Source organism: Gekko japonicus, unplaced genomic scaffold, assembly GCF_001447785.1.
Source record: "Gekko japonicus isolate JY-2015 unplaced genomic scaffold, Gekko_japonicus_V1.1 scaffold1850, whole genome shotgun sequence".
Classification (NCBI taxonomy): Eukaryota; Metazoa; Chordata; class Lepidosauria; order Squamata; family Gekkonidae; genus Gekko; species Gekko japonicus.
The window spans coordinates 144,839-159,565 of record NW_015163658.1 but is presented as its reverse complement, the minus strand read 5'-3'; the positions used below and the strand labels follow the sequence as shown (position 1 = coordinate 159,565).

The window sequence follows — 14,727 nt, the reverse complement described above, 5'->3', positions numbered from 1 at the left end:
GAGGAGGAGTTCAGATGTATACCCGGCCCTTCACTCGGAGTCTCAGAGCGGCTTACAAACTCCTTTCCCTTCCCCTCCCCACAACAAACACCCTGTGAGGTAGGCGGGGCTGAGAGAGCTCTGACAGGAACTGCTCTTTTTCAAGAACAGCTCTTATCAGAACTACGGCTTGCCCAAGGTAATTCAGCAGCTGTGAGTGGAGGAGTGCGGAATCAAACCTGGTTCTCCCAGATTAGAGCCTGTGCACTTAACCACTACACCAAACTGGCATAAAAGAAGAAGAAAAAGAAGAGAAGGAGAAGGAGGAGTGACAAACGGCTGACAAACTCCTTCCCCTTCCCCTCCCCACAACAGACACCCTGGGAGGTAGGTGGGGCTGAGAGAGCTCTGACAGAAACTGCTCTTTTTCAAGGACAGCTCTTATCAGAACTACGGCTTGCCCAAGGTAATTCAGCAGCTGTGAGTGGAGGAGTGCGGAATCAAACCTGGTTCTCCCAGATTAGAGTCCGCGGACCTTAACCACGACACCAGACTGGCTCTCCAGAACCCTCAAGACAGGGCTCCGAAGGGATGCCAGCCTCCAGGTGGGGCCTGGGGGGATCCCCCGGAATTGTAGCTCATCTCGAGACTATGGAGATCAGTCCCGCTGGAGGAAATGGGTGCTTTGTACCCCCACTGAGGTTCCTGTCCAATGCTCCCTCTAAGCCATGGAGTCTTATGAGCAAAAATTCTGCTTTGTGAGCTCCTGGCATCAAAGTTGTGAGTGAGCAATTTGGCTACTGCATAAATCAGTTTGCTCTGGAGCCGTCCTTCCTGAGCTAAGGCGAAAATGCGTCAGCCGGAGGCTAAAAAACTGTGAGCCGGCTTACACTGACTCAGCTTAAGAGGGAACACTGTTTCTGTCCTCCCCAGGCCCCATCCCCAAATCTCCAGGAGCTTCCCAACCTGGAGCTGGCAAGCCTATACCCCTGCCCCCACCGGCAACCAGGGGGGACCTGGGAAGCAATGCTCCCTCTCCGCTGTGGAGCCTTGTGAGCAAAAGGTCTACTCTGTGAGCTCCTGCAGGAGCGATTTGGCTCCTGCAGAAATCAGTTCGCTCTGGAGCCATCTCTCCTGAGTGAAGACAGAAATCTGTGAGCCGGAGGCTAAAGAGCTGTGAGCTGGCTCACACTCACTCAGCTTAGAGGGAACGCTGCAGGCAACCCTAGTCTCTGGTTGGGGGGGGGCTCTTGTTTCTCAGACTACTCCCAATCAGTGTTCCCTCTAAGCTGAGTGAGTGTGAGCCAGCTCACAGTTTTTTAGCCTTCAGCTCACACATCTTTGTCTCAGCTCAGGAAGGATGGGGCTCCAGAGCAAACTTGATTTATGCAGCAGCCCAATCGCTCGCTCACAACTTTAATGCCAGCAGCTCACAAAGTAGGATTTTTGCTCGCAAGACTCCATCGTTTAGAGGGAGCATTGCTCCCAAACAAGGTTGCCAATTCCAGGTTGGGAAATTCCTGGATATTTGGGCATTGAAGCCAGGGAGGGCGGGGCTTGTAGAGGGTGCTCAGCAGCAAGGCTCCCTCTAAGCTGTGGGGTCTTGTGAGCAGAAATTCTACTTGGTGAGCTCCTGGCATTAAAGCTGTGAGCGAGTGATTTGGCTGCTGCATGAATTAGTTGGCTCTCGAGCCATCCTTCCTGAGCTAAGACAAAAATCTGTGAGCCGGAGGCTAAAAAACTGTGAGCTAGCTCACACTGACTCAGCTTAGAGGGAATGCTGCTCAGCAGGGTAGAATGCCATAGCATCCACCCTCCAAAGCAGCCATTTGCTCCAGGGGAACTGATCTGTATAGTGGGGAGATCAGCTGTTATTCCAGGAAAATTAGCAACCCTACAACCCTGCGAGAGGACCAACTATTCCAGAGTGATGAATCCAGACCCATTTGCACTGGAAGAGAAAGTGGTTTGCACAAGACCTTGCAAAATCAGCCCCCGGTTGCCAGGGGAGCCGCCTTTGGGGCACGGACAGAAAGGCCGATCTTCTGGCCCAGGAATAAACGGCAAAATTTGGGTCTGGCCCTGGAAAACAGAAAGGCCTGGGAGACTGGGAGAGCACAGCACCTTGCGAGCCACAAGTGACATGGTGGGAACACAGGACCTAGGGTTGCCAACCCCCAGGTGGGACCTGGAGATCTCCCAGTATTGCGACTGAGCTCCAGACTCCAAAGATCAGTTCCCCTGGAGAAATCGTCTGCTTTGGGAGGAGTGGTGGACTCCATGGCATTATGCCCCCAAATCTCCAGGAACTTCCTAACCCAGAGCTGGCAATCCGACCAGGACTGGTGGTGGGGAGATTGTTCGGGCCAGTCTCCCAGGCAACTTCCTTATGGAAGCCAGCAGAAAATGCTGGGATATTTTTAGTGGTAGCTAAACACATGAACGTATGAAGCAGCCTTACACTGAATCATGCCCTTGGTCCATCAGGGTCAGTGTTGTTTACTCAGGAGTGGCAGGGGCTCTCCAGGGTCTCAGGAGGAGGTCTTTCACATCACCTCCTGCCTAGTCTGTTTAACTGGAGATGCCGGGGATTGAACCTGGGATGTCCTGCATCCCAAGCAGAGGCTCTTCCGCTGAGCCACAGCCCCTCTCTACAGCTCTCCAGGGTCTCAGGCGGAGGTCTTTCCCATCACCTCCTGCCTAGTCTGTTTAACTGGAGATGCCGGGGATTGAACCTGGGATGTCCTGCATCCCAAGCAGAGGCTCTTCCGCTGAGCCACAGCCCCTCTCTACAGCTCTCCAGGGTCTCAGGCGGAGGTCTTTCCCATCACCTCCTGCCTAGTCTGTTTAACTGGAGATGCCGGGGATTGAACCTGGGATGTCCTGCATCCCAAGCAGAGGCTCTTCCGCTGAGCCACAGCCCCTCTCTACAGCTCTCCAGGGTCTCAGGCGGAGGTCTTTCCCATCACCTCCTGCCTAGTCTGTTTAACTGGAGATGCCGGGGATTGAACCTGGGATGTCCTGCATCCCAAGCAGAGGCTCTTCCGCTGAGCCACAGCCCCTCTCTACAGCTCTCCAGGGTCTCAGGCGGAGGTCTTTCCCATCACCTCCTGCCTAGTCTGTTTAACTGGAGATGCCGGGGATTGAACCTGGGATGTCCTGCATCCCAAGCAGAGGCTCTTCCGCTGAGCCACAGCCCCTCTCTACAGCTCTCCAGGGTCTCAGGCGGAGGTCTTTCCCATCACCTCCTGCCTAGTCTGTTTAACTGGAGATGCCGGGGATTGAACCTGGGACCTTCTGCATGCCAAGCAGAGGCTCACCCACTGAGCCACGGCCCCTCCCCTAAAGACGACTGGTGCTTGAGGTCTGCAAAGCTATGAATGGTGGGAGAGATGTGGACTGAGAGAAATTTCATGCAGCTGTCCTGTGAAGATGGACAGCATCAGGAAGTCCTTTTTTCACACAAACTGCCGAATGACAGACCTTCCGGTCTGCAGTTCAGCATCTTAGCCACCATCATCAGACATAAAAGGTAAAGGTAAAGGTTCCCTTGCTCGAAAGCCAGTCGAATCCGACTCTAGGGTTGCGGTGCTCATCTCCGTTCAAAGCCGAAGAGCCAGCGCTGTCCAAAGACGTTTCCGTGGTCATGTGGCCGGCATGACTAAACACCAAGGCGCACGGAACGCTGTTCCCTTCCCACCGAAGTGGTACCTATTTATCTACTTGCAATTTCTTGCTTTCGAACTGCTAGGTTGGCAGGAACGAGAGACGGGAGCTCACTCCGTCATGCGGCACACTCGGGTCTCGAACTGCTGAACTACCGACCTCCCACAGCATGCAGTTCAGCGTCTTAACCACTTGAGCCACCGCAGCTCCTTCATCAGACATAGCAGAGTAGAAATGTAGATCCTTCTCTTCTGTGGATAAAATGAAACGGAGAGAGCCAGGAACGCCTCTCTCAGCTCCTTGGGAAAAGGGCAGGGACCCACAGACAGGTGTAACCCCGTCCTACTAGCCACGGAGTGTTGTTCCCACGCCAGAGAAGGACCACCCGTTTGTCTGCATGCTCAAGGCACACCAATGAAAGGGAGGAGGGCGGGCCTGCCGGATGCTCTGGGGGCTCTTCGGGGGCAGGCCCGGTCCTGGCTGGCTGGAGAATGTTTGCAAGCAGAGGCAGCCAAGCACTCCGAGGCAATTACTGAAGGCACTCTGCAAACCATAATTAACCGCTCGTTAGGGACCTGGCCTGCACCGGCCCCGACCGCCCAGCCCTGGGAGAGGGAGAGGAAAGCGGGCCGGGAGCGGGAATCTTCGCTCTGCCTCTCCGAGCCAGATGCTCAGTGGGGTTATGCGGGGTTAGCAGACGGGAGAGCGAGAGGGCGGGGGACGCCCGGCAGACGGTTCATTCTGCGGCCTCTGGAGGAGGCTTCCACACAAAGTCAGGTCTGCAGCACGCAGCCAAAGCACAGCTGCGGCTTTCTTTTTTGGGGAGAGCCAGAGATGCGGGTGTGGGGGGGGGGGGGGCTGCTGCGGCGCTGTCCCCCTCCTTCCGCCGCAAGGAATGAAACCTCACCCTTTAGAGAGAGTGGAGAACACTGTAGCTGGCCCCATGAGTAGGAAAACAGGAAAATGAGGGGAAGCCTTAAGCAGGCCATGTGTTGGGGGCAGCCAGGGCTATTTTTGGGCAGGAACGCACAGGAACAGAGTTCCGGCTGGCTCCTGAGTTGGCCACGCCCAGCAGGAACTCATTAACATAATAGGCCACACCTAACAGCAGAAACTCATTAGGATTGGCTACATTAGGGGTGTGTGGCCTAACATGCAAAGGAGTCCCTGCTACAAAAAAAGGCCCTGGGTTTGGACCACAAAGTAAACAGAATAAGAAGCAAAAGGTGGGTGTGGCTGGATGACCACACTTCTGGTAACATGGGTATGTGTGGTCTAATATGCCAATGAGCTGTGCTATCAGGGGCGTGGCCTAATATGCTAATGAGTTTCTGCTGTTGGGTGTGGCCTATTATGCTAATGAGTTCCTGCTGGGCTTTTTCTACAAAAAAAGCCTGGCAGCAAATCCTGCACTTCACACACACACCCTTTCCACACAGAATGTGGAGGCTACACATCTCCCTTTATAACTTCACAACAAAAAGGGCTGGGGGGCCTTGCTTTTTTTAAAAAAAACGATAGCTGGGAATTGGTATAGTGGTGCTGTAGATTATTATAATCTTATAATCTATAGTGACCTGTCAGCCACCTTTTTTGAAACGAGGCAAGAAAAGTGCTGGGGAAAGAACCACGTGGATTTGGATCTGGAAAGCACGCCATCTAACCTTTAGTACTGCGAGCACTTCATTGCTAACTGTTAAATCACGTAATATGAATGAGTATGTGTTTTATGTACCGCTTTGTTAGCCGCCCTGAGCCTGTTCGCAGGATGGGCGGGGCATAAATATAATAAATAAATAAATAATAAGGAGAAGGAGGAGGAGATTGGATTCATACCCCACCCTTCACTACCCAAAGGAGTCTCAGAGCGGCTTACAAACTCCTTTCCCTTCCCCTCCCCACAACAGACACCCTGTGAGGTCGGTGGGGCTGAGAGAGCTCTTGACAGAAACTGCTCTTTCAAGGACAGCTCTTATCAGAACCATGGCTTGCCCAAGGTCATCCAGCCAGGTGCGAGTGGAGGAGTGGGGAATCAAACCCGGTTCTCCCAGATTAGAGTCTTAAACGCTACTTAACCACTACACCAAACTGGCTGCATACATACCATGAAGAAGAAGAAGAGGAGGAGGAGGAGGAGAAGAAGAGATTGGATTTATACCCCGCCCTTCACTTGGAGTCTCAGAGCGGCTTACAAACTCCTTTCCCTTCCCCTCCCCACAACAGACACCCTGTGAGGTCGGTGGGGCTGAGAGAGCACTGACAGAAACGGCTCTTTTTCAAGAACAGCTCTGACAGAGCTTGTGACTGACCCAAGGGCACATCAGCAGGTGCAAGTGGAGAAGTGGGGAATAAAACCCGGTTCTCCCAGATTAGAGTCCGTACACTTAACCACTACACCAAACTGGAGGAGGGAGATTGGATTTATACCCCGCCCTTCACTACCCAAAGGAGTCTCAAGATTGGCTTACAAACTCCTTTCCCTTCCCCTCCCCACAACAGGCACCCTGTGAGGCAGGTGGGGCTGAGAGAGCTCTGACAGAAACGGCCCTTTTTCAAGAACAGCTCTTATCAGAACTGTGGCTTGCCCAAGGTCATCCAGGTGCAAGTGGAGGAGGAGTGGGGGATCAAACCCGGTTCTCCCAGATTAGACTCCGCGCACTGAACCACGAGACCAAACTGGCTCTCCAGTGGTGTAGTGGTTAAGTGGTGTGTGGATGCTCCGCATTCGCAGAAGCAAGAGCTGCCAGGAAACTGAAAATCCACCACGCTGGCTCCTACCCACTGTGTACCCATGCGCACGCACACCATGTGCGAGGGCACATATGAGCCCTCAAGCTTCTCTTCATCCAGGCTGTTGCACTTCCCTCAGCCCCTGCTCCCTTCACAGCCCCAGAGATGTGCAAAAACAAATCAAATGCTGGCTCAGTCGTCACACACACACACACACACACACACACACACACACCCTCCACACTGCCCACTCTTCTAATTACTGCCACATGAATGGTCAAGAATGTATCCACCCCCTCATCCCCTAATTAAATGAATATGAAAAAGGACTTCTTTTAGAAGCCCAAAGCAGCTTTGGGGAGTCGGTGGGGGAGGAGTTTTCTTGGCGACATCACAGAAGGCCAGCCAATCAGCACTGTGCACGGCCGGTTCCTGCGTCAACCTTGCAGAAACATGTTTTCCTCCAAATGTGACCCTAGAGAGGAAGGGACATTATCCGATCTAGCACAGGGAGGGCTCTTCTAGAGTAGCCCCACTGCTCAGAACATGTTACATCACCCTTTACCATCAGCTGCTCTTTCTAACTAAGAGCTGGTGCAGTTTAGTGGTTAAGAGTGGTTAGAAAGCCAGTGGGGAGGAGTGGGGAGAGAGAGAGAGAGATTGGATTTATACCCCACCCTTCACTCGGAGTCTCAGAGCGGCTTACAAACTCTTTTCCTTTCCCCTCCCCACAACAAAGACACCCTGTGAGGCAGTTGGGTCCGAGAGAGCTCTTTCGAGAACTGCCCTTGAGAAAACAGCTCCGAGAGAACTTGTGACTGACCCGAGGCCACCCAGCTGGCTGCATATGGGGGAGTGGGGACTCAAGCCCGGTTCTCCCAGATTAGAGTCCGCACTCTTAACCACCACACCATACTGGCTCTTAAGAGTGTCAGACTAGGATCTGGGAGACCCAGGTTCGAATCCCCACTTTGTCACTGAAGCTCGCTGGGTGACCTCGGGCCCAGTCACACACTCTCAGCCTGACCACAGGGTTGTTGTGAGGTCGAAATGGAGGAGAGGAGAAGGATGTAAGCAGCTCTGGGCCCCCATTTGGGAGAAAGGGTGGGGTACACGTAAAGGACATCAATTATAATGACCATCACCAATGTGTTCAAAGATCCTGGTTCCAAGCTCAGCTGGGCCAGGCACTTAGAGGGTGGGGAAGGCTTCATCAAGCTAGTGGGAGCAGTCCTAAGCAGGTCTACTCAGACGTAAGTCCCACTTCACTCGGCGGGGGCTTGCTCTCAGGAAATGCTCTTCGGATTGCCCTGTCAGCCTGCTATAAACTGAAGTATGAATGTCTAGGACACCTGGTAAAGATCATACAATATTATAAATAAAACTTTACAATATTACAAGGAAAAGTCCATCATTCTCAACGAGTACCTGGATATCAGCTCATTACTTCCTCAGGAGTAATCCTATTGTATTGTATTGAATACAGCTCTGTTACATTAGGAGCAAACCAATACTTAACAACGTCTTCATTTTCTTCAAATTACCCCGGGAAAAACCCATGGCATTTAAAACGAAAAGCAACATGAAGCTGAATGGAGTATTATTCTTTTTTTAAAAAATTAAGTATTATTTTGCGATTTTTTTGAATTATTTAATCTTTTAGAACTTAAGAACATAAGAGATGCCAATGTTGGATCAGGCCAAAGGCCCATCCAGTCCAACACTCTGTGTCACACAGTGGCCAGAAATACCAGTGCCATCAGGAAGTCCACCAGGGGGGCCAGGACATTAGAAGCCCTCCCACTGTTGACCCCCCCCCCCAAGCACCAAGAAGACAGAGCATCACTTGCCCCAGAGCCCCTATTTATACCTTGTAGCTAATAGCCACTGATGGACCTCTGTTCCATATGCTTATCTAATTCCCTTTTGAAGCCGTCCATGCTTGTAGCCGCCACCACCTCCTGTGGCCGTGAATTCCATGTGTGAATCACTCTTTGGGTGAAGAAGTACTTCCTTTTATCCGTTCTAACCCGACCGCTCATCAGTTTCATGGAGTGCCCACGAGTTCTTGTACTGTGAGAAAGGGAGAAAAGTACCTCTTTCTCTACCTGCTCTTTCCCATGCATAATCTTATAAACCTCGATCATGTCACCCCTCAGTCGTCGTTTCTCCAAGCTAAAGAGCCCTAAGCGCCTTAACCTTTCCTCATAGGGAAAGTGTTCGAACCCTTTTATCATTCGAGTTGCCCTTTTCTGCACTTTTTCCAAAGCTGTAATATCCTTTTTAAGGTGTGGTTCCATTTCAAGTGTGCTCCTGAGGAAGACTGGGATGAAATGAGCTGATATCCGGATGCTCGTTGAGAATGACGGGATTTTTCCTTGCAATATTGTAAAGTTTTATTTATAATATAATGTGATCTTTACCAAATGCCCGACTCATTCATATCACAGTGTTTGCTTATTTGTTGTATTTCCTGTATGGATACCTGTGATCCCTTCTCCGTCCTGCTTTACAGGGCTGTTGTCACAGCAACCCAATTCCAGCGCATGACGCACTTTTGAGGAAGCACAACAGAAATACTAATGGCTGATTCACACACATTCAAACACTGAGGGCATGAGCTGCATTCAGGAGAAAAGACTGATTCTGAGTCAGTCTTGGGTCCTTGGGAAGTGTTCTGTGCAAACGCTCCCTCTAAGCTTTGGCGTCTTGTGAGCAAAAATTCTACTTTGTGAGCTGCTAAGCATTAAAGTTGTGAGCGAGCGGTCTGGCTGCTGCATAGATTTGTTTGCTCTGGAGCCCTCCTTCCTGAGCCAAGGCAAAAATGTGTGAGCCAGAGGCTAAAAAACCGTGAGCTAGCTCACACTAACGGCACTTAGCGGGAACACTGCCCACTCGCACATGAGGGAGATGGAGGTGGGTGAACCAGCCCTTCTGCACCAGTGATAATAACAGCTGTTAATATTTGTCCAAAAGACTTTACAGACAACCTCCCCTTCTCTCTCACAGCGTCTCAAAAGGTGGGTCTTAGGAAATGTCAGAACAGCCCTGCTGGATCGGGCCCAGGGTCTCTCTAGAGCTGCGGTCGAGAGTGGCCCCAACACTTCCAAGAAGCCCACATGAAACCCCCCTCCCCACAGCATCCCTTGCAGGGGGAGGTGCCTCCTCCACAAGGGCAGACTGGGATGTTCAAGCACCACAGGAGCAAACCGGACCGATTCCCTATGGTGCAGCAGCTAAGCTTGCTCTTGGATTTCAGTGCCCCTCTCCACAGGGCCCCCCCCCCAAACTTTTCCAGCCAGTTAAAGAGCTGCTCTGCCTGGATCCTCCACAGGGCTTTATGTAATAGTCGGGGGGGGGGAGAAGAAGAAGAAGAGGAAGAGGAAGAGGAAGAAGAAGAGGAGAAGGAAGAAGAAGAGGAAGAAGAAGAAGAAGAAGAGGAAGAAGAGGAGGAGGAGGAAGAAGAGGAAGAAGAAGAGGAAGAGGTGGAGATTGGATTTATACCCCGCGCTTCACTACCCAAAGGAGTCTCAGAGCAGCTTACAAACTCCTTTCCCTTCCCCTCCCCACAACAGACAACACCCTGTGAGGTAGGCGGGGCTGAGAGAGCTCTTTCAAGGATGGCCCTTGATAGAACAGCTGTGCCAGAACTACAGCTTGCCCAAGGTCATCCAGCAGGTGCAAGTGTAAAAGGAGTGGGGAATCAAACCCGGTTCTCCCAGATTAGAGTCCGCACACTTAACCACTACACCAAACTAGAGGAGGAAGATTGGATTTATACCCCGCCTTTCACTCGGAGGCTCAGAGCGGCTTACAAACTCCTTTCCCTTCCGCTCCCCACAACAGACACCCTGTGAGATAGGTGGGGCTGAGAGAGCTCTTTCGAGGACTGTCCTTGAGAGAACAGCTCTGACAGAACTACGGCTTGCCCAAGGTCATCCAGCAGCTGTGAGTGGAGGAATAGGGAATCAAACCCGGTTCTCCCAGATGAGAGTTTCCTCCTCTTTGTTATTCTTCTTTTTGTCTCCTGCTTTTGCACGGTAGGTTCTGCCTGCCAGTGTTTCTTCATTTTCAGGACTCCATGGACTTGTCCAACATCCCTTCCCCGGTTTCACCTCTTCCAACAACCTCCACCTGCACGCAGGAAATAGATGGCCCGGGGAGAGGCCGACAGGCAAAGCCATTCCAACAGACGCCTGGCATCTTTCCCAGGCAGGAGACTCTCCCGTAAATCACAAAGTTGGGCCGAGAGAGGGAATTCCCTCCAGAGCAGGCGGGGAACCCGCTCAACTAGCAGAGTTGGCGTGTAGTTTGTGGATGCAAGCGTAACAAGAAAGTCCCTCCAGGATCTGGCATAGCTCCCCCAGCCGCCGCGCTGCAGTGCATGGTGTGCATCCATGTGCATAGGACTGTGTCTGCGATGGACACGGTGCTGACTTGCAGTGTTCCCTCTGAGTTAGAGTGAGCTACCTCACAGTTCTTTAGCTTCCAGCTCACACATTTTTGTCTTAGCTCGGGAAGGAGGGCTCCAGAGCCAACTAATTTGTACAGTAGCCAAATCGCTCGCTCACAACTTTAATGCCAGGAGCTCACAAAGGAGAATTTCTGCTCATAAGACTCCACAGCTTAGAGGGAACAATGGCTGTGGGAGGTGCCACTGTTAAATTTCTGCTCCGCAGGTATTTGATAGTTCATTTGTCGGCAGCTGCAAGGATAGTATATGCCAAATATTGGGAAATAATGGAAATACCAACAAAACAAGAGTACGTGAACAAGCTATTTGAAACGGCGGAAAATGACAAACTGACGCTTGAGATGAGAGCCGGCACGGAACGGACTTTTCAAAAAACTTGGAAGAGATTCTACGATTGGTATAATGTAAACGCAAATGATAGATAAATGTAGTAATGTGAGAACACAGAAAAGCTTAGTAAAATAGATAATGAATTTAGAAATTTAATAAGCAGAAGAAATAATAAAGTCTCTTGTTATATGTTATATGTTGTGGGGGGTAGTTGGGGGTTGTTTGTATGTATGTCTGTAGTATATAATGGAAAAAAATAATAAAAGTGTACCCTCGGGTACTTCTAAAAAAAAAAGAATTTCTGCCCCGCAGAACACATAAAGCTGTTTTATGCTGAGCCAAGCCTTCAGGTAGATGCTCCCCCTTGAAGATAGGGCTTCCTCCCCAAGGGTCTATTGCGGAATATTTTTTTGGTTTAATCATTCCTCACTATCGAAGAGCTTTTATGTTAGGCCGTTTTAATGTGTTGCCTTCGGCTGCACTGGGTGGTAGAGGTTCTCCAAGACTTCTTATGTGGACAGACTGAAACTGAGAGTCTGGATCACGTCATTCTACACTGTATCTTCTATCGAGACGCTCGAGGCATTATATCTTGAGCCCTTGCTGAGGAATCCAGCAAATCATTCTGATGAATGAAAGACGTCTTATTTACTTTCTACTCGCTCCTCAGTGATTATGGAAATGGTGGCCAAATTTTCGTTTTGCGCTTCTAAGAGAAGGGAATGTATCATTAACTGCGTTTGACTTTGTAATTCCTTGCCTATCAGTTTTAACATTTCTTGTTCAGTCGCACAGTCGAGTCCGACTCTTCGCGACCCCATGGACCAGCTCCCGCCAGGCCTTCCTGTCTTCCGCCGTCCTCTGAAGTTTGCTCAGTTTCATGTTCGTTGCATCGATGACATGTCTAACCATCTCATCCTTTGCCGTCCCCGTCTTCTTTGACCTTCAGTCTTTCCCAGCATCAGGGTCTTCTCCAGTGAGTGCTCCCTTCTCATTGGGTGGCCAAAGTATTTGAGCTTCAGTTTCATTATCTGGCCTTCCAGGGAACAGTCAGGGTTGATTTCTTTTAGGATTGACTGATTTGTTCTTCTTGCAGTCCAAGGGAATCGTTTGCTAGGATATTATGAGCACGGAAAGAACTTGTTTCAATGGAGTGGGAAGAATGTTTGAGTGTTAATTCACAGATGAGAATTGTGTAAGTATTTTTAACTTTGCGGTAGGCATTATGGAGTTTGCATGCACGTATCAGTGACAACATAAGATGGTCATTGGAATGCAATTGTTTTTCCTCTCATTTCAGTGACGTGTAAATTAATGCTGTTTACGCAGCACACCATGAAAAAGCTGTCATGTGAAACGGGAGTATATGCAGTTTCCGCTGAGTGTATGTGTACATCTTTATTACTTGTTGAAGAAACACTTGTTGTTGTTCAGTCGCACAGTCGAGTCCAACTCTTCGTGACCCCATGGACCACATCACGCCAGGCCTTCTTGTCTTCCGCCGTCCTCTGAAGTTTGCTCAACTTCATGTTCGTTGCATCTATGACATGTCTAACCATCTCATCCTTTGCCGTCCCCGTCTTCTTTGACCTTCAGTCTTTCCCAGCATCAGGGTCTTCTCCAGTGAGTGCTCCCTTCTCATTGGGTGGCCAAAGTCGTTGAGCTTCAGTTTCAGTATCTGGCCTTCCAAGGAACAGTCAGGGTGGATTTCTTTTAGGATTGACTGATTTGATCTTCTTGCAGTCCAAGGGACTCTCAAGAGTCTTCTCCAGCACCATAGTTCAAAAGAATCTATTGTTCAGCGCTCGGCCTTCCCTATAGTCCAACTCTTGCAGCCATACATGACTACTGGGAATACCATTGCTTTGACCATGCGGACTTTTGTTGGCAGGGTGATGTCTCTACTTTTACTCACTACAAAACAGCAGTCTAAATATATTTTTCATAATACTACATCACGGCTATTTTCATCATTGTTTGCATCCTTCCCATGATCTCTCTGTTGTTTCTACACACCTGAAAGTTGGCAACCCCCAACGGCTCACCACCACCCTCCTGCTGGTTTTTTAATATCCATTTCCCCCCCTCCACCACCCCACCTATGCGTTTCTCTCTTGCTCGAATGTGCTCCGCTCCGCCCCACCCCACAGCCTGCTTTCTCCCTGGGCTCCCCCACTCACTTGGTCTTGCGCAGTTTGTTGTTCTCAGTTTTGAGCAGGTACAGCTTCTTGGCAAAGAAGACGGTCATCATGAAGAGGAGCAGGACCACCAGGGCGGCGGATCCCACGGCCACGCACATCACCTGGAAGTCGGTGATGATGGACTCGCACCGGGTGCCCTTGTGCCAGATGTAGTCCTGGGTGTTGCACCTGCAAGCGGAGACAGAACACAGGGCCCTCAGCAACGGACCCCAGATCCCTCTACATGGCTCTTCCCATGACTTTGAGAAGTTCAACCCAACGGAGCCTCCATAAGTCAGAGGCAGAATATACAGGACAAGCAGGGACTGGAGTCCAGGAATGCTTTCAGGGTTTTTTTTGGGGGGGGGCACAGACCAGCTCTCCCACCACACCCCCAGTTGTGTAAACCATGTGCACACAGCCACCTGGGGGCGCTGTGGCTTAGTGGCAGAGCATCTGCCTGGCATGCAGAAGGTCCCAGGTTCAGTCCCTGTCATGTCCAGAAAAAAGGACCAGGAAGTCTGTGATGGGAACCAGGGATGGTCTTAACCAAAGGACAACAGGGACAGCTGTCCTGGGTCCACTGCAGGGAGGGCTTACCACCCACAGCCCTGCCAAGAAGCAACATCAGGGGAACGCCTCGGCCTCTCTGCCCTGTTGTTGGCCCTCCAGAGGGACTGGCTGGCCCCTATGTGAGATGGGAGGCTGGACTAGATGGACCCTCCCTGGTCTGACCCAGCAGGGCTCTTCTGAGGTTCTTCTCAGGGGAAGGCCTCGGCCTCTCTGCCCTGTTGTTGGCCCTCCAGAGGAACTGGTTGGCCCCTGTGTGAGACGGGAGGCTGGACTAGAGGGACCCTCCCTGGTCTGATCCAGCAGGGCTCTTCAGATGTTCTTCTCAGGGAAAGGCCTCGGCCTCTGTGCCCTGTTGCTGGCCCTCCAGAGGGACTGGCTGGCCCCTATGTGAGACGGGAGGCTGGACTAGATGGACCCTCCCTGGTCTGACCCAGCAGGGCTCTTCGGATGTTCTTCTCAGGGGAAGGCCTCGGCCTCTGTGCCCTGCTGCTGGCCCTCCAGAGGAACTGGCTGGCCCCTGGGTGAGACGGGAGGCTGGACTGGATGGACCCTCCCTGGTCAGACACAGCAGGGCTCTTCTGAGGTTCTTATCATGGGAAGGCCTCGGCCTCTCTGCCCTGTTGTTGGCCCTCCAGAGGGACTGGCTGGCCCCTGTGTGAGACGGGAGGCTGGACTAGATGGACCCTCCCTAGTCTGACCCAGCAGGGCTCTTCTGAGGTTCTTCTCAGGGGAAGGCCTCGGCCTCCGTGCCCTGTTGCTGGCCCTCCAGAGGGACTGGCTGGCCCCTATGTGAGA

The 14,727-nt window shown here is 51.3% G+C and overlaps 1 protein-coding gene across 1 annotated transcript in view; it reads right to left on the bottom strand.

Annotated features, from left to right (window-relative positions):
- CSPG5 (chondroitin sulfate proteoglycan 5) overlaps positions 1 to 14,727 on the bottom strand; it is a 44,705-nt gene that overhangs the window by 15,286 nt on the left and 14,692 nt on the right. Inside the window, exon 3 of the mRNA XM_015407716.1 lies at positions 13,360 to 13,548. Coding sequence (XP_015263202.1) covers positions 13,360 to 13,548 — 189 coding nt within the window. The remainder of the gene's footprint in view (positions 1 to 13,359; positions 13,549 to 14,727) is intronic.